This window comes from Megalops cyprinoides, chromosome 13, assembly GCF_013368585.1.
Source record: "Megalops cyprinoides isolate fMegCyp1 chromosome 13, fMegCyp1.pri, whole genome shotgun sequence".
In the NCBI taxonomy this organism is placed as follows: domain Eukaryota; kingdom Metazoa; phylum Chordata; class Actinopteri; order Elopiformes; family Megalopidae; genus Megalops; species Megalops cyprinoides.
Window position 1 is genome coordinate 14,649,494 of NC_050595.1, and position 26,392 is coordinate 14,675,885.

At 37.7% G+C, this 26,392-nt stretch overlaps 1 protein-coding gene across 1 annotated transcript; it reads left to right on the top strand.

Annotated features, from left to right (window-relative positions):
- Positions 1–8,277: 8,277 nt before the first annotated feature.
- On the top strand, positions 8,278–20,640 carry lin7c (lin-7 homolog C (C. elegans)). Its single transcript, XM_036544570.1, has 5 exons — positions 8,278–8,403; positions 11,934–12,052; positions 13,733–13,804; positions 18,536–18,745; positions 19,256–20,640. Exons 1-5 carry the CDS (start codon positions 8,367–8,369, stop codon positions 19,421–19,423), a joined length of 606 nt encoding a protein of 201 aa, XP_036400463.1. The 5' UTR covers positions 8,278–8,366; the 3' UTR covers positions 19,424–20,640.
- Positions 20,641–26,392: the final 5,752 nt, after the last annotated feature.

Genomic DNA, 26,392 nt, shown 5'->3' on the forward strand with positions numbered 1-26,392 from the left:
TGAATCAGTCATTTGCGCACAACTTAAATTACTATATTACATTCCTCAAGACATTGTGGTTCGTTTACGTTGCCAAGAATTTGAGAAAAAAGGAAATGGAAAGTGAGGAAAAGTTAAATAAAAAAAAACCTGCATGCTGCTTCAATTGTGAATTGAGAAACTGTCCACTTCGGAAAAAAAAGGAAACAGTTCTGACCAAAACATTCCGTTTACATTTTCAACAGTAAATGGTCTTTCCTCCTCTTAGTACTTTATCTGTTTACTGCTCTAAACTTCTCAAGGTAATGTTGGAATTACATACTATGTCAAGGTGCTGTTGTCAAAGCTTTGCTGTTTATTTTTTTATCCCCACAAGTTGAAAAAAAAAGATAAAGATATAAAATTTAATCATTGACATATGTTCTGGATTAATATAATTCATTTTGTATGTTGTGAAGTTGTTTGCAATATTAAATTGAAATATTTGAAGAAATAAAATGACTATAGGCAACTGAAAACAAAACCAATAAAGTTTGAGCTCTCCCTTTCAAGATATATATTTAGCATACAAGAAAAGCTAGTGCACTCTGATGTTTTGTCATTACCCAGTATGCACTAAAAGGTGAGGTGTATCTGTTGTGTGGTATAGCCAGGGGTTAACTCTGATAACAGCACGTAAAACTGCCAGGTTACAGAGGGAAAATGACCTTCAAGGACATAAAATGGTAATACAAAGGTTTTATTGCTTTATTTTAAAACTAAAAGCTAGTTCTGTCCAAGACCAAAACTTATTAAGTTCAATTATTCGAGTACACATGAAAAAAACAAATGTATTCTGTAATTAATTAATTTATCCTGTAAAACCAAAAAACTAACCAGTCCACCCACTTAGTTCAATTCAAATTAAAATTCAGCCTGAGGTTCAAAATAAAATTCTTATATTCATCCTTCCAGTGGACTCCCTGACTGGAGTTTGCAGAAAATATGGAATGGCCTCAGAAGTTAGCTCTGAAGCTTCCAAATGTGATGAGGTCTTTCCCACACCACTGAGATAAGTGCTGCAATTGATGATCATTCTGCCTAGAACTCCCACCTCCACACTACAGTGCTCTTGAAAGAACAATTAACCATTTCAATATGAACTTCAGTGCACAAATCATCAAAACTGTTCATTACACTTAAATCAATTGTTTTGTTGGTATATACTGTATGTGACAGCTGTCAGCTCACCATGTATAAAGAAGAAGCCCAGAAGTATCAACCACTCAAAAGTGGTTAAGCGGTGCATTCTCAGGACATTGAAAAATGTCGCTGCTTACTCAAAACAGTAGTAAAATGTCATGCTATTATAAAAAGGATAAACAAGACACAAAACATCACTCCCTACAGAGTTTCACGGACTTTGAGGATAGTCTTAAATGTGCATGTCCCAGCATCCAAAACCAACCACCAAAACAATGAAAAGATAAACAATCAGACATGGGCACAGCGATGTGCTCAGATGGATCCTTAAATGTTAAGTGGCACACAGAGGGCACAAAATTTAAAATGCAACAACAACCACTTGCTGTCAATCTCATCCCTGACTTACTCAACAAACTACAAATTTACTCAACACCAGTAGCATAGGTCAGTAACACTAAGTTAGCAACAGGAAGCCTGCCAAGTCCCCTTTTTGCTTGAGTGTTTATTCACTAAAATGCAGTTTTATCCCTGGCCACTGAAAGGGACTAGAGCATATAATAGATGTTTTAGGGGATTGTACTCTGTTTTCATTGATTATTTTTAAGACTACAGCTTTAAATGAAACTACACTTTGAAGTGGAGCACTTACACGTATAATTAATGGCACTACAAAGTAGAACTGGAGCACATGTAATTACTAACCCTACCAAAACAAGGGGTGATCTGTGATAATAAATCCTACCCATCTCACCACAAACTGACTGTAATGTCAGCTACGCATCAATCTGTTCATGTAGTCTATCTGTATATCGACTTTGGAGTTTAGCCGCAACATTAATAGTTGGTGACTTGGTGGCTGGAGGGTTGGCTTTGCGCACACCAAGTCTCTGTTGTCACTACTAAAACTGCTGCTGCATGCTGATCTTGTCCTACCCGGTTCATATTTTATTTTAAAATATCAAGAAAAAACATAGAATTGGAAAACACTAGACCAAAGGGAAGTTTTGTGCTGATACCGAACACATATGGACACGGGGAGGTTTTCATGTGTTTCAAGTATGTGCATCTGAACTTGGTACACTGCAGCACCCACTAAACTTACACTGAACAGGCTCATCTCTCACTGACAACAATTTAGCAACTTCCAGGCAATTGAACAGGCGCTAGAGGTCACTGATGGGGAACATAACAAGGAATTCTGGATGAAGTAAGCTATGCCTTCCCTGGAGAAAAAAGGACTACCCTTCCCTACCATGGACTTCCGGTCAAAGTCAACTAATCACATAGCTGATGTATGGACAGCAGTGTGGTCTGCTGTCTACACTTGGAGTGAGCACCTTTCTTGATTGAGCCATTAGAAAAAGTAACATTTGAAGTATATAGTATATAATTTAAGAGACAAAGTACTGTATGAAGGTTAGAATCTGGGTGCCAGGGAATGCAGGCCTCGTCAATAAGAGGTGAATCATAAGAAGATACAATGCCAATAACAAAAAGGTAAGATAAGAAGGGAACCGAGAAATGAAGGAACTATTGAGAAAAGGTTTGTTTTACACGGAAGTCAGATACATTACACAAAAGGCCCACGCAATGTGACAACAATAAAGGTAAGCAGAGCTACATTATCAGGCATTTCATAACCCTTAAGGATGACAAGAACTGTGCTGTAAATTGTAGTGATGGCATAATGAATACTGAATATTTGCACAAACCTGCCTCTTCTGAACTCTTGTTTTTCATATGAAAACTATGTAACATCAACAACTGATACTGTATATCTGCAACACATATTTTGACATATATGGAATCCAAAATCATTTATTTCTTGTATTTTCATTTCATATTTAAACTTTAATGTTAACACTGCAATTTCATACTTTTAAATCACACCCTCTCACACACACAAATACACATACACACACAAGTGGCAGTTTGTGCAAACAGGCAGGTTAAGCATAGGTAGCTTGTAGCTAATAATGTCAATTTATTGCACAATTACAATTAACACTGAAATTCAATCAGACTTTTAGTGATTACTTACTCGATTTTGCAGTGCAGAAAGAGGTTTTAGTGTTTCTGTGCAAGTGCATCCACAGGCGACAGCCTTTCTTTCACTGAACTTCAATGCCAAGTTACCATGACAACTGAGATGCTGGTGGAGCCCAAGTGGTCATCATCATCTTTCGCCTAGGCCCTCTGGTGAAAGTGGATTATGTAGCTGAAGGATTTCCCATTCTAACCACTATGTTTTGGATATTTTGTTAGCTAGTTATACATATATAGTTATATATATTGCTAAGGTAAAATTGCTAGTAAGACCATATAAACGAGCCAAATGACAGCTTGAGTCTGCCACAATTTGCAAAGTTATTAATGAATATCTACCTCAAAACTTTAGCATAGCAACTACAGGCTATGTGTTCACCAATTCTGTGTTAAGCCTCAGTGGGGAGGATAGGGGCATCTATCACTGACTACAGCTTAGCAACTTACTGCATAGGGAGCAAATGTTTTCTGCAGGTCACTGATGAACACTGTGGCAAGGAACCCTGGCTAATGTAAACCCACCCTATACAGCAGAATAAAGCTGCTGTAGTCATCATCAGCTAATGGCACAGCCCCAAACTGAACGACCACCTGATTTGACAATTTTTTGTCTATGGTTCAGAGTTCCAAATTATATCACTCCCATTTGTCAGTAGCTATGCTAGCGCCCTAGCAAGATAGCAATATTATTGTCAAGCAAGCCAACATTAGCTACTCAGCTGCTGTATTGGTCCTCCACAACAATATCAGCTAATGTAAGCTAAACAGCACAGATAAAAAAAAACTGCAGCAGAACTGTACCACCAAAGACAGGGTATTCAATCCAAAACTGACAATATAATATAAACACCTGTTATCTAGGGACAGCCTGCTGTAGGGTATATTGAAGTTTTGTACACCGGAGCAAAGTTACACTTTCTCATGCACTTTACACGCAATCTCAGAAATGAGATCCCTGGGCTGGAAATGTGTATTTCAGCTCACTCTTACCAACAGCTGGTATACAGTAGATCTAGAAGGTCTACACAACCTTTCAAAATTCCTTGTTTATGGTGTCTTAAAGGCTGAAATCAATCCAAGTGAAATCAGACTGTTAAAGATACATTTACACATTGTAACCAGCAATATCTAAGTGAAATCAAATGCCTCAAGTTTTCAAAAAATTACTAAAAATAAAAAAAATTTAAACACATTGGTTGCATAAGTCTGCACAGCCTTAAATTAATACTTGCTGGAAACACTTTTAGCTTTTATAGCTACATTGAGTCTGTTTGGCTAAGTCTCTACCAACATCTCACATCTAGATTTCACAATTATCTCCCATTCTCTAGAGTTCAAGCTCACTTAAATTGTGAGGGGACCGCTTATGAACAGCAATCATCGGGTCAGTCCAAAGATTTTCAATGGGGTTGAGGTCAGGGCTCTGACTGGGCCATTCAAGGACATTGATCTCCTTTTTTCAGTGATTCCACTGTAGATTAGGCTGTGTACTTTGGGTCCCTGTCATGCTGAAAGGTGAAATTCTTAACCATCTTCAGTTTTTTGCGGAGCGTAGCAGATTTTTTCTAAATTCTTTTGGTATTTTGCACTGTTTTTGCACTATTTAGTTATTTAGTAACTATTTACTATTTAGAAGAGTAACAGCCCCTTCACCATGCTTGACAGTAGGGACTGTGTTCTTAGGATGATGGACTGTGTTGGCTTTGCACAAAACATATCATTTGGTATTAAGGCCAAAAAAGTTCTACCTTAGTCTCGTCAGACCACAAGACCTTTTTCCACATGGCAACAGGAGATACACAGTGTCTTTTGCATAATTCAAACCACACTGGATGTTCTTCTTTGTGAGAAGTGGCTTCCGTCTTGACATCCTACCCCACAGCTCACAATTGTGGAGAACACATCTAATTATTGCTATGTCCATATGCTGGCCAATCTTTGCCACAAAACCCTGCAGCTCTTTTAATATTGCTCTTGGCCTCTTGGTGGCCTCCCTGATGAGTTTCCTCCTTGCATGGTCATCCATCTTGGAGGTACACCCTGATCTAGGCAAGGGTTTGGTGATGCCATATTTAGTCCATTTATTGATTGTGGTTTTTACTGTGTTCCATAATATGGCATTTGATATCTTTTTATAAACCTCTCCTGATCTGTACCTTTCAATAATTCAATCCCAGAGATGTTTTGGTAGCTCCTTATTGCCCGTAGTTTTTTTGCATACACTGGCATGCATGAAAAAACATGGAAACCTGCTGAGAAAACCTACAGGAGCAGCTGACTTTATTCTGAACTAACCGGAGTCACTTCAATCGTTCATAGTTACCTTTGGGTATGATTTGTATGATTTGTATGGTAAATGGTTAAACCTGCACAATTACAACTCCCATTATAAAGGGTGTGTAAACATATGCAACCAAATGTTTTGCCTTTTTATTTTACTTTGATGTTGTGGGTTACCCAGTCTAAATGAAAGTAGAAAAAATCTGATTTCATGGGTTTTCATTTCAGACCTCAAGGCAATAAAAACAGATTTTGAAAGGTTGTGTAAACTTTCTAGATCCACTGCATTTTAAAATCCCTGTGACAGCTTTTTCATAAGTATATATATGTTTTTGTCTGTATGAAATACCTTTTCTAACAAAGTCAAGGAAATAACTAATAGATGCTGCAGCACACCTGAGAATCCTACCTTGCGGCTTGTATATTCTAACAGTGGAATATTGACACTACCTTGATATTTACATTGAAAAATGCACTTCAACTTTGCTTCTGTAATAGGCATTCCTGAAGAATCTCACTATTGTATAGTCACATGACATCAAAGGGTCTCAAATGCCAATCATGTCAATTTCTTCACTTCCTCTATTAGTCTGTTACTGACTTACAGCAGGGGGTATTTTAAATAATTTTTGTTTTGATTTTACCCGTATGGTTCCTACAATTAAACTCTTCAATTGTGATCATTACATTTTATATTTATATCACTATGAATTTGTTTGCTACAATGCTTTTAAGATTAAAATATAAAAGAAAAAATACCTGCAAGACAGATCATTACACTCCCACAAAAAAGTGATGTGGTCAAGCTTGGGTAAACAATTTTACCCTTTTCCCTTTTCTTCCTTATCTACATTGTTTTCTTCTTCTTCTTCCTCCTCTTCTTCTTCTTCTTCTTCTTCCTCTTCTTCTTCTTCTTCTATATCTTATTTTCCTGCCTTCCATCATCTGTCTTGCTCTGGGCCCCCAAGTTACACTTCTAACCATTGATATCTCTTTATAATTAGCCAATTATCAAATCTTTCATTGTAGCTGGTTAAGAGCTGCATATTTCCCATTTTGGAGAAAATGATATGAGATATATCTTGTTTTTGTGTGAAAGCTAGCTAGCTAAATAGCTAACCAAGCTCTTAACCAGAAGATTAATAATACTGCTACAGTGACATCACCTCAGCAGGGCAAGCTATCTATTTTTGCAGACCACTTGGCTTTGTAAAATTTTGAAATGGTGAATTAAACTGAACTTGACAATCAAGTTAATATTTAGTGGTCAAAGTACAGTATCTGGAAATATCAGTTTTAATAAAGTCACAATAATTGACTTTTTCCACCAACTAATAAACAAATAAGACAATGGATTAGTCTTACTTGCTAGTTGCCTACGTTGCTTATTGTATTTCTAGTTAGATTTCCAGCTAAACTGTTACTTAACTAGCTACCTACCCTGGTAATAACATGTGCAAATGTACAGCATCCCTGCCTTGCTATGTAAACACTCATTATTTGTACACTAATCACCCTCATTGACATGCAGCATTGCCACCATTCCCCTGTTACAGTGCATCAATTGCCATGCATAGTATCATTCTGATTGCATATAACACCAACATATTTCTGCATACACAAAATGGCAAGTTACACAACACTTCCTCAGCACTTATTCTCTATGAGTCAGTATAACACTTGATTATTGATATCAAAATGAAGCAAAACGACATTAAACTAGTTGGCCAATATTACCTCACACAAATTGAACAAGCACTAGTCTATTCCAAAGTAAACATATGTGTGCAACATAGTCTTATGTTTTTTTTTTTCATTTCCCATTTGTTGAGATTATAAAATGTGTGTCAAATTCATGTCTCACATGCAGAACAGGGTCAAAGTGCAATATACTGTATGTTCTCTATTAATGTCATGGAGTGCTGCTGCAAAACTACACTCCAGATGTGGCATATATTAATTCCTTACATGTTCCTTGTAGCTTCACATGACCACCTTTCAAACTTCCATCTTGTATTATACCATATAATGATGGCCTGCACATTCATTGTAGCAATACCTTGACATATGTATGCTCATTTTCTATACCCAGTGAAGTGATGACTCTACAAAACACATGTATATCTATTTGTACATTGCTTAATATGTAACATAACCACCTGTGCATGCACAATATCACAAACAAGAAAGACCAATTCTTAGATTACAGCAAGAACATCACATATGTAGGTCATATGCCCATATGCTACGTCTGAAGTGCTACAAAACCATACAACAAAATAAAACTGTCATGGCATAACCATCTCTTGGCCTCTTACACCTCATGTCATAGTGAATATAACATTTCACTTAATATAAGGCCTAATTATTATTCCGACTTTCTTCACACTGTACTTATCATTGCTTGTACCGAACGCACTAATTTCAGTATGTATATGTTTTTCCACTATTGTTGTTATAATTTCCGGGACTGTTTCCCACATTTCACGCTTGGAGGTAACACAAACATTGAAAGACTTCATAATATTCAGATGGTATGATTAGGGAAAAAAACAGTACAAAGTTAGAACTTACACCATCTGTTCTCGAGGCAAGAAAAAACATATATTTGCATCGTTGTTTTTGGCTACTCCTCTTCACTGCAGTTGCTTTGGAGACTCCCAGTTGCAATTGTCTCATTTTTTTCCAGCACCGAGCACTCCGACCAGTAGAGGGAAGTGCGTCGAATATGCGGACTCCATCGGCTCACCATGGGGAGTGGGGAGGAGGGTGCAGCGTATAAACAAAGTCAACGATAGCTTCAGTGCGAGAGAGGGTGGATTTCACAGGGAAAGACTTCGGTGTTTTCCAACGGAGACGGTGGAAATTCGGCTAAAATGGCTTCACTGGGGGAACCCGTAAGGCTGGAAAGAGGTAAAATTACACAGTAGCATTTCCCGAAACAATAACGAACAGGGAGTACAATACAATCTCTCGCTAATTAGCGAGCTAGCTGGCTAACGTTAGCTAGTTGCATTTAAGATAGGTGTCCAAACACAACTGGAGCCAAAGTGATTGAATTAAACAGCACATGAAATGTTCATTACACTCTGTGGTTTAGCTAGTTCACCAAGTTTCGCGCTTTGGAAGTTACCGGTGATTAGTTTAGATAGCTGACATTAGTGAGTCGAGGCATTGCTTTTTGCAGACCATGACAGCTGTGCTCACAGTGAGCGAACTAGCCTCGCCGAAAAAGGATACCTTACTGGCGAACAAGATGCTTCATCGCGATTGCCAGTCCGTGATTAACTATGCCATAATGTCAATTGGTTCAAATAACGTTAAGGTAATTTTCGCTTCGATGTAACAACCTGACTAACATCATTTGCACAATCAGTCGGAGAAATGACGGTTAACGTTAGCTATGTAAAGTAGCTAAGGTTAGATTCTTGTCATTTCAGGTTGCCTTTTATTACCCAGAATCTAGCAAGCTAGCTAGGTAAGGATGAAGCGCAAAAACTACATAACAGCCATCCGTTGTGCGTGAGAAGTCTCAACAATTTAAGGTCGGAAATTGTAGGCAATTCTCACTGCTACGGATTAAGTCATTGTAGCTGGGAGGGGATAGCCATCATCTTTTGTGAGTGCGTCTTAGCCAGCTAATGTCAGCTAGCTATTCGTGCTGTAGCCTTGGAGGGAGTTGCGTCTTCCATGTTAGCTAACCAGCGTCAAACGTTTGTGAACGATCGGGAAGGAAATCCTGTCGAACAAGGACTAAACATGAAGATAATGCGCTACTTTTTCCACTATGAGCGTTATCATGGTAAAGACTACGGCTACCGCTATAACTAGCTAACGTTAGCAGTTTTAGTTAGCTATGGTTAGTGTGATTTGTGTGCTCGCTACCCGAGTGAAAGTTCACGTGAGTCACGCTCTCTTGGTGAAGTTCGGTTGTTTGAGTTATCCAAGTATTAATTCTGAAATGTTGGCCAATGCACAATTTGTGTTTAATAAAATGAGAAAAATAACTTAATTGTCATATTTTATCACCGAGTAGGGAAGTCAAGGAAAACGCCTTCAGTGTTTACGTAAAGTGGAGCGGAGTGTCTTGGTCATTACGTGGGTTGCAGTGCAAAACGGGAATCTCTGTTTGCGAAAACCAAATGGTCTCATAAACCATTAGACGATAAACTTGTAATTAATCCATAATAGCCGAAATACACAAATCAGAGATATCTTCACGCAATTTCTAAATATTATGAGAAACATTTGTTCCATAATTGAGTCCTTTGATGAATGATATTTGTTGTTTAGTCTGTGGCCTTCTGATGGTTCACTTAGCGTGAAACAAGTTGAGAAAGTTTGTTTGGGTTTTTTGTCCTTGGTTAGTATTTAACTGCAGTACCCCGCATGCAGTTTTTGTACTCCCTTGACGTTAGTGTTCCAAGAAACCGCACATAAAGCTGGTTCCTTTGTAGAAAAATTAGAAAAACAGAAACAAAATAGAGCAGTCAAACCAGAATAATGTTTTGCGCTTGTTTTGCTCATAACTGGACCACCACCACTTATGTAATGCTGCGAGGAACCTGAAGACCTCCAGCCACAACCCATCCAACCAGGAAGCAGCACCATGCCATTGTCATGGTGTAGTCTGCTGTGTTATGCTGTATAGTTTCCACAGAGATTCAATATTAGCAAGATCCCTATGTAAATCTATATCTACATCTTTCAAAGAGTTCTACAGCATATGTGCAGAGAGAACTTTCTTGAAGAAAATGCATGAAACCATGCATTTAACCATGAAAACATGGTCATGCTGTGGACAAACCTTGATAGTCTCCTATTAACCAAAATACAACAGAGATACATTTCCTCTGCATAACCTCATTCTGAATCACTGTACATGAAAGCTTCCAATTTTTGCCAGCTGGCATCCAGTATAACATAACAAATCTTCTAAATCTTGTCAAAATATCTCAGTGTAGACAGGCAGATACCCTTTTTCCTGCTCAGTGGTTGATGTTGAGCAGGATAAGGCTTGTTACTACTAGGATGGGAGACCTACAGGGGAAACAGGCTGCTGCTGGAAGTGGTGTTGATGAGCGACTTAAAGGCAGTCAGTGACAGGGACACTGTGATGTAGGAAGACATTGTCTTTAGTCTGAGATGTTAAATCAAGGCCCTTATTCACTGTGATTATTAAAGGTCCCACCACGTACTTTTGAAGTGTCCTGGCTAGATTTCCAGCCTGGTTTTCAATTTGGTTAATTAATAATCCCCCCATTTTTAATTGTTTAGCTCTATCTCCACTCAGCTGTTATGGTGAGTGTTCTTTCCCAAATGGCTGCCATGCATCCGGAGGTGTTGATGTGAGTCAGTTGACTTGGACTCGAGTCTGACTTAAGCAACAGTTTTAGAACTCAAGTCTTTCTTGACACTTGATCCCATTGACTTTTGACTTGACTTGGACTTGTACACTCACTTGATTTGACATAACTCGACTTTAGCCGGGGAGATGCTAGGATCATTTTGAAACCTACCAAAATAACATTAATGTACACTGATTGATGTTTTCCACTGCCTATTTGTGACCTATCAAAAGCTAACTGACGAGCATGTCTGCTGGGGAAACTGTTTAATTGGTTAAGAAAATTAACTGAAACATTGAAATGGTTCCCTCAGTAGGCTCTGTAGTGAGCATGTCAGGCCTGCTGGTCGCTCTTCCCCTCCCCCAGCTTGAACTGTCGGTAAAGACAGATGGTGCAGCGACCACCTCCAACTTCATTTGCCGCTTGTGCCAAGTTCATGCCACCAGGTTAGTGGTAGCAGATACAGAGATGATGCATGTCAAGTTTTTTGCACAGTGGTTCTTTTAAAGAAGATTTTTCAATGTTCTTGAAACCCTTGTAACTTGATGTATTTCACTCAGAAGGTATCATAGTCTTCAATGTTTGATGAACTTATGAATTAAATGTTACAGTTTAACACATGAATTAATATATTTAGCAGTTATCTTGAGACGTTATTTCTTGTGATACACACATTTATTAAAAACAACTGCAAAAAATCACAATCATTTTGCTACACAAACTACTTGACACTGAATGCACTGACTTGTGGCTTGATTTGGACTTGGCTCTTAGTACTTGATACTTCTTTGGGTCTTAAAAGAATGTGACTTGGTTACACCTCTGTATGCATCAAGTAGGTGAGTGTGACACATTAAGGTGGTGGAGGTGAGTCACTTCCATCATGGTAAGGTGCTTTGAGGTCCTTGAAAGGTGCTTTATAAATGTAATTTATTATTGTTATTCACATTAGTATTATAAAATGTCCTGTAACCAAACATTGTTTCATCACTACATTAAATCTGACAGATAATTTGTTGTCATAATGCAGATGTTTTTTTGTGAAAAACATGCAAAAAGATGACTGATAAGTTGGGCTCTTGTGCTGTTTTTTAGACATCTCTCGGGCTATTGAGCTGTTGGACAAGTTACAGAGGACCGGAGAAGTACCTCCCCAGAAACTCCAGGCTCTTCAAAGAGTCCTCCAGAGTGAATTCTGCAATGCTGTGCGAGAGGTGGGGAGAGCAATGCTGCACACCTGTTTCTCACAGGAGCAACAGTGTTTACACCAATGAATAATATTCATCAGTAACACACTGAGAGCTACAAGTATTCTTTCATGAAAAGGTCAGAATACTGCTTACCATTGTCTTTGATATGAATCCAGTTTAGTTTGGACTGAGTAGTCAAAATGTGTCGGAATGGGACAAAAATGTGCCATTATGTTAAATTTGTTGACTGAGTTCCTCTTGACCAGAGTTATATTTCACCCAACTTCAGGGAAATAACTCGATTGTGCTCAGTGTATGAGAAAGGGAAGCTGTTAACATGATCTGCTTTAGGAAGCTGTATGAAGCTGACTAGCTTCAGCTGATTATATTATTCTCCCTTTTAAATGGGAGTGAAACTGAGTTCAGTCATTTGTGAATCAATATTATGATATACAGATATTTAAAAAAAAAAAAAAAAAAACCTGAATGCGTAAATGCTGGATGCCACACCTTCCTTGCAATTTGTCACCCACACACTGACCAAGTTGAAGCTATAATTATACAGAGGTGACAATTGGGTAATGCTTCTGAAATGTGCAGTTCCTTTCATGAACTAATGTAAACCTGATGGTACTTTCCAATATCTCAGGTATGATATAAAAACATTTTTATGTAAAATGCCAGCAAAACTGCTCCAGATCCTTGGGATGTGATTTGGAGCGAGGATTCCATGAAGTGAAGGCCTTTCACAGGGGCAGGGATGTTTTTGAGAACATTCCCATCTTTCCTTCACTTCTGCAGCGATGTGCCTTTCTGCTGGGCTGATTATGCAGAGCTTGCACATTCAAGGATGCCCGCTGGAGGATTTTCTGCTTGACTGGGTAGCTGTTGCTTTGCCAGGCCAATAGCACTGTTTGACTCTGCATACCCAAGTAGCTCCAAGCTTGTAATCTTTCCATAACAGCGAGGGGTTGACATTTTGCAGCTACAGAATAACCTGAATAAAGTCACCTTCTGTTTGAATGCAGTCAATAACATTAAAGGGTTAATCACGTCAGCCTCTAGTACCGCATTTTGGAATGTTTAAATTTCAGTCAAAATGGATTTTTCTTGTTTTGTTAATGCAGTTTGTGAGGGTAATTATTACAGCATAAGAAATTTTATCAGAGAGGGACCTGTGTAGAATATGCTGACACAGCATGAACATGAGTGCTCTGGTATGCTTTATGTCTTTGTTTAGAATTGTCATATTTCTCTTTCTGAATAATTTTACTCCTGTGTGGAGGTATATAGCTTTGTGTGTTTTTTTTTTTTCTTAATGGCTATGTTGCCATTGTAATTAAAAGGAAAATGCTGAACATTATCAGAAACAGAATGATAGTTGTAGTCGTTCATACAGTTCTTTCAGAAATGATTAAATTAGTCAGTTCTACCTCCCACATTAAGCGTATGAATTTCTCCTGGCCTGGTCTGTTTAGAAATTTAGCATACTCTCATTGATGTGGCAGAAAAAGATATGACTACAATGGCATTACAGGAACGTGATGTGTTTGACAGGCTTTATAGGAAGGGAAACATTTGTGAATATTAAGCCTAAAAATGGTAAAGTGGTTCAATGTGATTTTTACATTCACTTTTGCCTGAATGTCATTATATTACACATGGAGTTTAGCTTATTGTCAACTAAGAATCTTATTGTTCCAGGTGTATGAACACGTGTATGAGACTGTGGACATTAACAGCAGCCCAGAGGTCAGAGCCAATGCTACTGCCAAGGTAAAGAAACCTCTTATTTTGTTCACTCTATCAATAGGGGTGCACAGAATTCAGAAAATATAAGGATCTAGCAATAAGTCCTCGCTCAAATGCTTTCCTACACAATCCTAAATCTTAGACATTTTGGGAATGCAGATATTTTACAGGTGGTTCATGGATTTCATGAATGTGTTATCAAAAAAACAAGACATTTAAATAACCACTGCCCTCATTATTTCCAATATATAATGCTTGCCTTTACATTTCTAATGCTGTTGATTTGTCAACAGATTCTCTATGGTATTAAAGCCTCATACATAACAAGTGCCATTTTGTTTGAGAAAAAAAAACTGTAAGATGGGATTTTGTTGTAAATCATGTTAATCCAACATCCGCCACAGTAGTGTAAGGCTGCATATAGTAGAATTATGCCAGCTGCTATTTCTGACTTTGTACAGATTGTCACTGGCCAAGCAAATGCTTTCATCCTTCTAAAAGCAATTCAGGTCTTTGGCCAAATATGAAGCAAAATTCTGGATGTGGCACATGCTTATTTTTTAGACCAGCTAATTTGATCTCATTGTTCTTGTTTCTTTGGGGTTTGTTGCTCCGTATATTAGACCAGTTTTCACTCTTTTAGCATTATTAACTTTCTGACTTTGTAATGGGCAAGATGTAAGCATGTTAAACAGGGTTATAAAGGCAAAAATGAAAGTTCCCTTAGCATCCAGGGCCTCATTTCATATACTGCAAAGCTTTCAGGGACTTTGTTACATTTTAAACCCCAAGACTTTCTCCTGAGTTCTCAGCATTTGGGTCACGCTCTCAACAAGAACAGGATCGTGATTTCAGCTGAGATGGTGTTACTTGGTTCCTGAACTCTACTTGCACTCCCTGCTGTTGGAGTCTGCGCGTCTCATTGGCTGTGACTGCCCCAAGGGCTGGAAAGATTTAAAAACTGTTCCAAGCTTTCAGTATTGTCACAGATGGCAAAGGCAGGTTTGCTAAAATCTCTGAGGGGCTACTCAAAGCGCCGTGCTAATTGTAGTGTGATTAACGATACAAATTGTTATGCTGAAGCCATGGAAGAAAGGTTTGAAAGAGCATTGATTTCTACCTCAGGGAAAATTTATGACTTAGTTGAAATGGTTAATATTGCCTCATAGCCAGAAACAAATGTTATAATTTACGATACTCCAGCACCAGTTATGAGAATAGCAAATGTGTAAATTTCCATTTTGGCTTCTCATACGTGAGCATGTCATGTATCTTTCAATCAAGTGTTGAATGCTGTCTTTGTTCCCCTGTATGTGAATTTATAACAGCTTTCAAGTATTGTGGTACCTTTTCTTTTGTTCTTTTTAATTTTATACAACATTTTTTACATGCGCATCATGTGTTTTTACTTGTCTCAGGCAACCGTTAATATCAAACCCTGCTCAATTTGGAATTTAATAGGTAGCCAGCAGAGAGAAGCTAGCACTGGGGTCATGTGCTCAGATCTCCTTGTTCTGGTTATAATGCAAATAGCTGCATTTTGGACCAATTGGAGAACCTTCAAAGAGCTCACATCTGCTCCTTTTGGTGGCACAGCTTATTGAGGAAATGGAATATTTTTTTGTTTGCATTTTTCCTATACAAGATTGTGCATTTTTAAATTTAATTTGATTGGCTAGCTAAACAATCAAAGCACAAACTTAGACCATGTTGGGTGCAAAAAATGCACTATTATGATGTTTGCATATCCTGTTTATATGCTAAATATAAATGCATTGATCAGCCATAATAAAAGACAAATACAATAAGCACCGTCAGTTGTTATATTTAAAGATGTAGTTGATCTGAAATCAAATTAAATTCAGTGTTTACCTTGAGTTAGTGCGTGGGGAAAAATATAACACAGTCAGAGCTAAATATGCTAAAGAAATTATTACTTTTTAGTTATTGACTGTGTTGTTGTATCTAGCTGTATGTACACAGCTCTGGGGAAATTTATATTATGTAGCCACTGAAGCTTTAGTGCTGTAAGGTATATTTATAGACTTAAAAACACATGGGGTTGCTTTTCAGTGTTTCATAATGGTAACTTGCCACATACACGTGTACAGCACACATCATTACCACTGACTAACTGGAATGATAGAACAGTGAATAGAGGCTGTGTCTATTATGGGGTCTGTTTCAGTCAGCACATTGTAATTTGCAGCTGAATGTGCAAATTTCAGTAAAGTATTACCTGTAATACATCTCAGAGGGGAAATTACACTGTGCTGTGGTACACAACATATATTTTTCCCTGTAGTAATGCAGGTCCCCCAGCTGTTTTCCAGAAATAGTTTCGCTACCTGCAGTTGCAGAAAAAAATGCATTTCTCATGCTGATTTTAATGTTACAGTAATGTGAACTGGTTAACTGTTTATTACAGTGGAGGCTGTATAAGACACAGTGGAAAACCAATTTTGGTCATCCAGGACTATTTTTTGCCTGCCTTGTTAAAAATGTTTTCTTTGTCCACCTTCACGGCTGTTGGGAGCTCTTCCTCTTCCATCTGTCTCACGGTTGGGAGCATCTGTGCTGTTATTTACTCATAGCTGGGGGTTTTGTTGGTGGATGCCAGGCCGTGTCCTCACACCAGTAGGCCCGCACATTGAACCTCTGGGGCCAAAGCTCCTCTGAGATCTCCTGCAATTTGGCCCGAGTCCATGTGGATTCATTCTCTGTGACTCGCCGCAGGGATGTCATGGTGATGGAAAGGTTAGGTACTGGCAGGAGAGAGGAATGGATTTGTCTGTCTTGTCCCAGTGGGCAGGCCCGCAGTGTCAGCTAAAAGCAAGAAAAGTATGCACACACTTACAGAGCTCCATGCTGGATGCTTCACATCACTCTGTGGCATATTTGAGCCCTGCCAATATGCCACCACATCCAAGCTGATGTTTTTAATCATGGCCACAGATGAGCACAAGGAAAATTTCAGCCTTATACAATATTGTCTACAACCACACGATTGCCTGTGTGCTGTATGAATTTTGCTTGTACAATTTCTAAACAATTCTGCTGTTTGATTGGCATAATGAAGTGTTTTGCAGAACACTTAATCTGAGCATCCTCTCATCTGTTCAGTGAGTGTTAAGTAGGGTTATGGCACTTTTGCTTTATATACTGTGTATACCAGAATAACCATTAACTAGACCAACCCATTTTATGTAGTGTATTGCTGTTCACAAAATAATTACTGGTGCAATGCAGAAAAAATATTGCAAAATATGAAATTGTCCAATTTCAATTTAATATAATCCAATTTTTGATTCATTTAATAAGTTAATATGTACATAAATCTTTGATGTTAGTAAGCATAAAAGAGATGTTTATCTGATGTCTAATGTTAATGTAGGCATTTTTGACTTAGACAATTTGTTTGTGCCAAGGTTGGATAGACATCTTTAAGCAGGAATACTAGCAGAAAACTTTGTACCACTCACTATTTACAGTGATTGGCTTTCAACTGATACGATAGCTAAGTGAAACTGAAACAAATAGCCTGCATAAGGTGTATTGAATCTTCACACCAACATTCTGATTAAAGCCAATCTGTTGATAAAGTACGTTTTTAAGGGGCCAAATTTTAACCATTGGTGGCGAGCAGTGAGCTCCATCAGAAAAGATTGAAACCAATCTTTTTATCATGTTGCCTTATTTGTATACAATCCAAAGAGGAGCTGTATCCTCACCTGAAGGGATTGAGTTTTCTCCCCTTCAGAACATCAGCAGCCACTGATATTACACATTACACATATGTAAACATGATATTACAATGATGGAATATTAACCTGGCAATGTATTTAACAAGATATACCCAAGATAAACATGGTGAACGTAGATCAATTCCATAAACACTTGTCTGAGATCCATTTTACTGTTCAGTAGGGGTAGGGTTACAGGTTGTGACCGGTTAGGGTTACCAGTTATGACCAGGTCTGCCCAGTTGGCCCTCATTGTTCAGCCCATGTATTTGGAAGAATACTTGGAGGGGGGTTTAGGGGTAGGGTTGGGGTCAAATCCCAGATTAAGCCCCTTAATCCAACCAAACCAGTTGTGACAGGTTGTGAATCTTGTACAAATTTCCATATTGGTGGTTCAGAAAACATCTAAATGTGTTAAGATAAAACCCTGAATGACCCGATTTGTCCCCACTCAGCCAACCAGAGTGTCAGGTGGTGAAGAATAACTCAATAATTCCAATCCCAGTAACACTATGAGATAAACACAGATGTATTTTGCACTTCAAGTTATTGAGAGCTGTCCTTGCTCTTGCCGCCTCAGGAGTACATTTTGCCATTCCCTCCATTTATAGAATACGTTTCCACATTTTTCTCTGCTTCTCAAAGACATGCTGTACTTAAGACATCTTACGCATTCTGTAACCCAGTTTTGCAGCAGCATAACGGCTGCTTTTTCCTGGAGCAGCTGACGTAGCATGAGGTAACAGATCTTTCAGGAGGCACAACCGCAGTGTTTCAAACAGAATTCAAACCTATTTTGAAAGAAGTGGAAGAATTTATTCAAAAATAGAACTAAAGACAGCAGATTCTGTTTTAAGGAACCTTTGCTGCTTTTTATGAGAGAGGCCCAATTATGTAAGTGAACAGGTTTAGTCAGGGTTATGAAATTGTTCCTGAAATAGTTTCATGAGGAAAGTTAAGCGTGTGCTCACAGTCAGGTGTATTAAAATCTTGCTTTCTTATCCCTCTCCAGGCCACAGTGGCAGCGTTCGCAGCCAGTGAGGGCCATTCCCACCCCCGTGTTGTGGAGCTGCCAAAGACCGAGGAGGGCCTGGGTTTCAACATAATGGGAGGAAAGGAGCAAAACTCACCCATTTACATCTCTCGGATCATCCCTGGTGGTATAGCTGATCGCCATGGCGGCTTAAAGAGGGGGGACCAGCTGCTGTCCGTCAATGGAGTGGTAAGTTTGCATGGATGTTCATGGACTGAACTGACATGTGCACTGTACACAATGTTTATGCACCTGATCGTACCGTAGCAATTTTGTTGCATTCAGTTGAACCATTTGCAATTTTGTTGACATTATCTTAATGTTAGCTTGTCTGATTCTATTTAAAAATATTGGATTGTGTAGCAGCAGGATCAGTTGGAAAACAATCAGTAATGTGGGGCAGCAACGTAGCATAGTGGTTAAGGAGCAGGACTCGTAACCAAAAGGTTGCTAGTTCAGTTTCCCACTGGGGCACTGCTGCTGTACGCTTGGCCAAGGTGCGTAACTCACAATTGCCTCAGTAAATATCCAGCTGTATAAATGTATAGGCCTATATGTGAAACTGTAACCTATGTAAGTCACCTATGTATGCTCTGTATAAGAGCATCTGGTAAAAGACAACAATCTAATGAGTGATTTGCATTTGAATCTGATCTGATCTGATCTTGGTGTAGTGACGTGAATCTGTGTCTCTCACAGAGTGTGGAAGGGGAGCACCATGAGAAGGCTGTGGAGCTTCTGAAGGCTGCTCAGGGCACAGTCAAACTGGTGGTGAGGTACACCCCAAAAGTTCTGGAGGAAATGGAGTCGCGTTTCGAGAAGATGAGATCTGCCAAACGTCGCCAACAGAACAGCTACCCCCAGTAGTGTCCTTACTCTGACTGCCAGATCCTTTTCATCTTTTTTTCCCTCACTTTCCTTCTCCAGCTGTCTCTCTTAGTTCCGGTTACTATCCTTACCTTCCTCGTAATTTCTTCTCTCCGATTCTTCTATTTCTTATCACTGTCACTGGATTTTTCACATTCCTTTTTTCCCATTCCTAACGTTCTATGTTTCTTCACCTTTCAACACTTTCATACATTGTTCAACCATCTCAGCACAAAAGGAGAACATTTTTTCCAAACAATCTACTTTCTTACTTTCACATAATATGTGCATTATTGATGTCTGATAGCAATGTCTGTGCTTTGGAACTTATACTTCTCGAAGGGTTTTATGATTACTAGTGATACTTTCTGAAATGCTATGAATATTCTGGTATTTTAAATTAAGGCAAAGTACAGCTTTCACTAGATACCTGGGATGTATTCAGACTAGAATAACAAAAAACTGCTCATATTCAGCACTTTGCACAATTAATGTAACAAATGGAAAGTGTCACTTACAGAATATGTAAATAGTTCACTTGGCAACAAATAATAACTTCACTGAATGTTACTTTGGAACTGAAGATTCATCTGACTTTGTCCTTCTTCTCCAATCTTTTAAATGATTATGATGAATTTTAATCTTGAAAAATTCAGCTGTCGTTTCTGCATATATGTTGGGATGGGATGAGATAGGCCTGCACAGTTTCTGTTGTAATTGTATGCTATAGATTGTCTTCACGGTTGAGTTATTTTCTTTAGATAAATGTATATTGTGGTGTGTTCATGGTGTTTTGTCTTCAAGCCCACACATACAGGTGTTTCTTAATTCTCTAAAATGACACTAAAGGAAACCACACAAAATGGATCCTACTAAATAAGTGATATTTTAAAAGTAGACATGAGGAAGGCATTATGATCTGCAAGCCAAAGTCTTCATTGGGGCCGTCACCCTGAGTAGGGACCTCTACTCATACTGTGCTTTAGTTGTAGATCCCCCATAATATGGTTCAGAAGAGCAACCTAAGGCATCTTCTTCAAAGGACCAATATGCTGACATTTAACGTGCAGCTTTCTGTTGATACAATCCATTATGATTTTAATGATCACATTGAGCTGTGAAGAAGGGAATGAACTTGTGCGGCACAAAAGTGAGTCGGAAGGGCAAACTTTACTGGTTCTGGCACTGAGTTCAGTTACTGGTTGTGATGATTGTAATGATCATGCTGATTGTATAAATTTTTAAAACAAATGTGAACCATTTGGGTGAGATGTGGAAATAGTTTCTGGCTGGTTAACCACAATTTAGTAGTAAAATCATTAATAGAGGTCAACCATTACAACAAAATTGCAGAAAAAAATCATGAAATAAACCAGAATAATTTATATCAAATATTGGCACTGCTCATTGTGATGTCGCATTCGAGGCATCTTAACACGTAGTCGATAAAGAGTTGTTTTCTCTATAAAACGCACCCTAGTATATTTCTTTCATAAAATGGAATCATGCCCAACTTATTACATTTTAATTAAAGATCCATCTTGAATCTGGTTTAGTAACATAAGGCTCGGATTGTATCTACAGGATGTGTGGGTAGTAATCTAAAAGCAAACGGTTGTGTTCAGAGTAACATACAACATAAAGTAACATGAAAAACTTGGTTTTGTTGTATTTCAGAATTTAAAGGTACACTAAGAATTTTTTTTGTGTTTATCCCATCAATATCATAAAATACATGCAGCTCAGGTGCAAAAATGAATGGTTATGCCTGTAACTAAAACATTAAACAGAATGACACAATTCTGAGGTAAAACTGGAGCAAACAGCACCAGTGGTGCATTAAATATGACTATGTTTTTTTTAATCTCTTTCATGTTGAGTATTAGTGTTTTTTACACCAGTTTTTTGCAAATGTGTAACTTGTGTTTGGTGAGGTAACATTACCATCTGTCTTTAGGGGAGCAATCAAACAGATTATGCTAGTTATGTTACCTGTTCATGTCACTCAGTCTGTGTTTGCCTAGTGTTGTTTTTCAGTTTTCTCCAAACTATAAGGCAATTCAGAAGCATGACAAAAGTCATGTTTTATATCGCTAACTACATATGCTATACAAATCGTATGTAAACATTTTCGCAGGTAAATGAAACTCATGAAGCTTTAAACTGAAGTTTTAAACTTTGTTGTTTGTGAAGCATGGTTGATGTAGCAATTAAAACTCTTAACTTCTAATATTTATTAAATGGAAAGCTAAATTAACCAATTGCCATTGTAACTCTTCATGAGTTTTGCAGGCTCACACAGCCAAATGTATCCACCTGGGAAATGCATCTCCAAGTGTTACGCAGGACTTTCTCCTCCTCTTATTGTCCTGATTCACCCCATGCTGTGTTTTACTTATTTATTTTTTAGAAAGATCAGACAGAGTGCTCTCAGAGGCATCTGTTTGTCACTTACCATTGCTGTCCCCCATTAGTTGTGGTTTTCCTCACTGACCTGCACACAAGATGGCGCAGCATGCGTTTTCTGGCAACCTGTATCCACAATGTAACTTCAAGCCAATGTGTGCAATGATTTCAATTTCTCGCCATTTTTTCATCATGATAGCAAATGACAGTTGCACTCAGTTTCGATAACGATGTTAAAAAAAAAAATGGCAGTTGTGATTAGTGTACTTTTAAGTGTCACTTATGGAACTTCAAACTGCTAGGCTGGGAGATACCTACACCTGAAGACTTTGTAGAGAAAATATGAAATAAATTAGAACACTTTCATTACTGTCAGTTCAATCACTAATACTTTAGACATCTGCTTAAAGAATTTTATATGGTGATGAAGAGGGGGGAGACATCTATCTCAGGTTGTTCATGAATTAGATTTGCACTGCAGGTTCTTGACCAACTGAGCTTAAATGCTTTTGTATGTACTGTATGTACAATCAGTTTAGCTCAAGTGGCTTCAGTTTTTACATCAAGAGCTCCTACTTACTCTGATCAAAAGTCTGGTAATGAATTGGCATGCAGAACTCTAATCTGTTTCTGATAAAGTAATACATTCTGCAGCTACTGAAATATGAATGTTTTTATTGTCATGTATCTGTGCATAACTTTCATAAGTGGGCTGTCTTCAATCCATCAGTTACGTTTTGGAAGTCTGGTCTGGTTTGGAAAGCTTGTTATTTCACAGAGTTTTCTAGCACTAAATTCATAGAGGCAGCAATATTATGTGGATGATTATACATATTCATGCTGAGAGACTTTGTAAATTGCTTTGTAGTGTTGTCACCACTGATATCATTCAACGTGTATTTAGGATTTGTTTTATGTCATTTTCACATCTGAACTGTTATATCATCTTTGTGTTTTAGCAAAAATGCATTTGCTGGAAACTATAGCCATGTCTGTTTAAGATTACAGAATGGGAGAGAATTCAGAAGGGATGGAGTTGTCTAATCAATGTGTCGCTGTTGTAGCTTTCTTAACATGTCATGTGAAATTGCTGTTAGATGCAATTACTTTTTGTATACTGTATCTATCTAAATACTGCCTTTTTTACACCGGACAATAATCGTCAGAAGGAAACTTTTTGTCCTTGCCTGGAATGTTTCTGGATTTAAAATTTCAGATGTAATTAATCCAAGCAATTTCTCATTAATTGAATAATCCTATGCAAGCATCATCACATTATGAGTGAACTACTTTTGGTTTGTTTGTTTTTTTAAGTCTTGATTTGAATAGTGCTGCCTATTTCAAAAGAAGTTCAAATCATCTCATCTCAGCTTTTCCAAAAATCAAAAATTAAAATGAAGAAAATGAAGCAATTCTGTGCATCTGTTTTTGCTCAGAAAGGCAGGTGTTTTAATGTCTGGCAAGCTCAGATAACCCAGTCTGGATTTTGCCCTTGCTCATAAAACATTTAGCAACCTTCTAAATTTAACATTTGTACCATAAATCTTTCACAGTGCCCATTTAAAAGTAGATATGGGTAGGTTTTGCAGGAAGGCTCTTTTTATGAAAACATGCAGTGAACTAAGAATGTCCTTCTGTTGATGAACTTAAGACAGACATCATGTTGAGGAGCAGTGCTCTGTGTTAGAGACTGTGTTTGAGAATATGTAGATGATAGTAGTGTCACTTTTAGAATTTTTAGTCTGTGTCAAGGCTGTTTTGAAATCTTGGAACAAAAGAGCAATAAGATTTGAGCTTTCTTTTGTAACAGCCTTTTGTTTTTATAATCTCCTTTTTGATAAGTGGTTTTCATGGGAAATTTCAGACATTGTGTATTCGTGTTTTGACTGCATTACCTGTTTCGAGTAACAAGACCAAACTTAAAATTATATATTTTGACTGTTCAGCCTGTTCATTTCGACTGTTATTTAAAGCATTGTTATGACGTCTTTAAATTTCCTCTTTCACGTTTTTTGTGTGACATTGATGTATATGTATAAAATACTTACAGAAAAAAAATCAAATGATATGATTGGATGATACGCAAAATAAATTATGAGAGAAAAAGTTTTTTGTGCTGCTCTGTCTGTTGGAATAGTCTATTGTTTACACACATAATGTATGCTAATAAATGTACAAAAGAAACCGCTATGAAACCAGTAATTAGCATAAGAAAAAGACACTGGTGGTGGTTGTGGGTTAAAATTTGCACACAGTTGGCTTCTCTACTCCATTTCTGTTATAATATATGCAACATGCATGTTTCGCTAGTGACTAGTCTATATACACGAGTACATAGTGAAGCCACTATTTTCACCATTATAGTGTGCTCTGTGCAATTGCCTTCAGGTATCAACAGATTTTATTTCTGTTCCCTAGACCATCTGTTCCCCGAGTTGTCCTAAGTGTTTTTCCATTTCAAGCTGCCTGATGTCTGTCTGATACCTCTGGTAAAGCCTCTGTCCACAGCCACTTCTTGTATAATGGTAGAGTAGGTACATTCACCTGAGCGGTAGTGGTATTTGGCCAAATGTTATTTAGAATTTTGTGAGGCAATAGTTTTGAAAGGCCAAGTTTGTGTTTAGATGTTTAGATTTCTCCTCCTTGTCCTGGCCTTGCTTAAGTGAAGTGTTAATGGGGCTGAGAAGTTGTTTAAACGCAAGTCCCAGCATACAGTTGTTCAGCTTTTCGGTTGGAGAACTATCCCTTATGTCTGTACTTAGTTCTGTGATGGATTTATTTTAAAATATTACTTTAATTCTGAGTTTGTTAAGCCCAGAACAAACCTTTTGGGATACAAATAATCACCTTGCTTCAGTAGTTTTTAACTTTTGACCCCGAAATCCCACTTCTCAATGTGAACTGCCTTATTTCAGTGAAAAAGGGAAATGATGTGATACTTTGATCACATGGAGAAAAATCTATTCATTTCAACCTCTACTTCTCAGTAAGTGGCCTATAAATTGAGACTCTTGAAATCTTCAGACATTAAGTACATTAATTTGAACTAAATTTGTGACCCATGAAGTTTTATTACAGAGAATCCTATATCTGTCCTGGCACCCCAATGACAGTTGCTGAAATCTATGCAATATGCTGTACTGAAGCATTGTATTATTGTTTCTTTAAGAGTGCTATGCCAAATCAAACTATGCTGTCTGAAAAGCTGTGCATTAAACAAAGGATATTAATATTTTGTCATTGAAATACAAGTAAGGCTTTCAATGTCATTCACAATTTAGTGCCACAAACACAATCAGTTGATAAATTCTTCAAATTTTTTAAATTGATTAGATCTGAAGAGACAGCACCATAAACAACTTAATATACTGTTGATTTCCTCTGTTCTTCTGTTTTACTGTTGCATGAATGTCCTTATTTTTCTTTGCCCAGCACCAATCTAATAGAAAAAGGTTGTGAATACATTTATTTCTATTGCACTGTTCTTGTGGAGTTTCACTCAGCCAAATAAGTATACATTTGAATATAAACCATCAATTACAATAACCATCAGCTTTTCAAATTGGCTAAGATTAAGGAAGCAAAACTGGAAATGAAAATCATTTATATATGTAATCTAAGTAATAACTTGTGTTCTTTGGAAGTTGACAATCAGTCAAAGCTTCAATATACACATGGATCCTAAAAAAATATATGATGTTAAGTGCAAATCCACAGCTTTGACTGGAGATCTTCAGCTGGCCACTTGGCCAGTTGAATTTCTGATTCCAGTGCTGCTGCCAGTTTCTGTACTTTCAGGTGATTCCTGAGTCATCACCACCTTTCATTATTGCCTAAGCAGCAGTGCTGAACTACTTATGCTTCCATCCAGTTTGCATCGAAAGCTGTTGTAGAGCACAAATAGGTTACAATGTAATACACCTCTTGTAGCAATACTTGTTGAAAATTGTATGAGTTTAAAAAGTCATGCCATATTGATGTACATTGATGTACATTAAACAGTACTTCTGATGGTAAACTATACACTATTCATAGCTTCCTTGTACCTAATTTTAAACAGTAACTAGTATTCTTTGATCTTCAATATCCTATATTAAAGATAAACAACTTAATAATTAGCCTAATGAGTTTAACTGGGGAGCCACCTTTTCCTGAGAAGTGTAGTTGAGTATTATGTCACCTTCTGTAAGTGCTAGCAAATATTACTGCTGCTTTTCGAAAAACCAGTACGCCTCTTTGTCATAATGTACTGTTTGTGAGAAAAGACATGCAGGGTGTTGAATTTGATGCAGATATAAAAATGCTTTCATACATTAATAATTCTGAGTTCTAAATCATTTGCCTAAAATAGTTATCAGGTAGCTAGCTCTACTAGCGAAAAGATAACAGAGGAACTATGAAATACTAGCTAATAATATTAACAGAACATGGAGCTGGCTACCTAATTATAGTGCAAACCCCACTAATACTTGCTGTGACAAATCTAGCTAGCAAGCTGTGATAAGTAGCTGAAAATATGAGTGACACCTAACAAGCACTTTACAAATAAGCTCGCAAGCTATC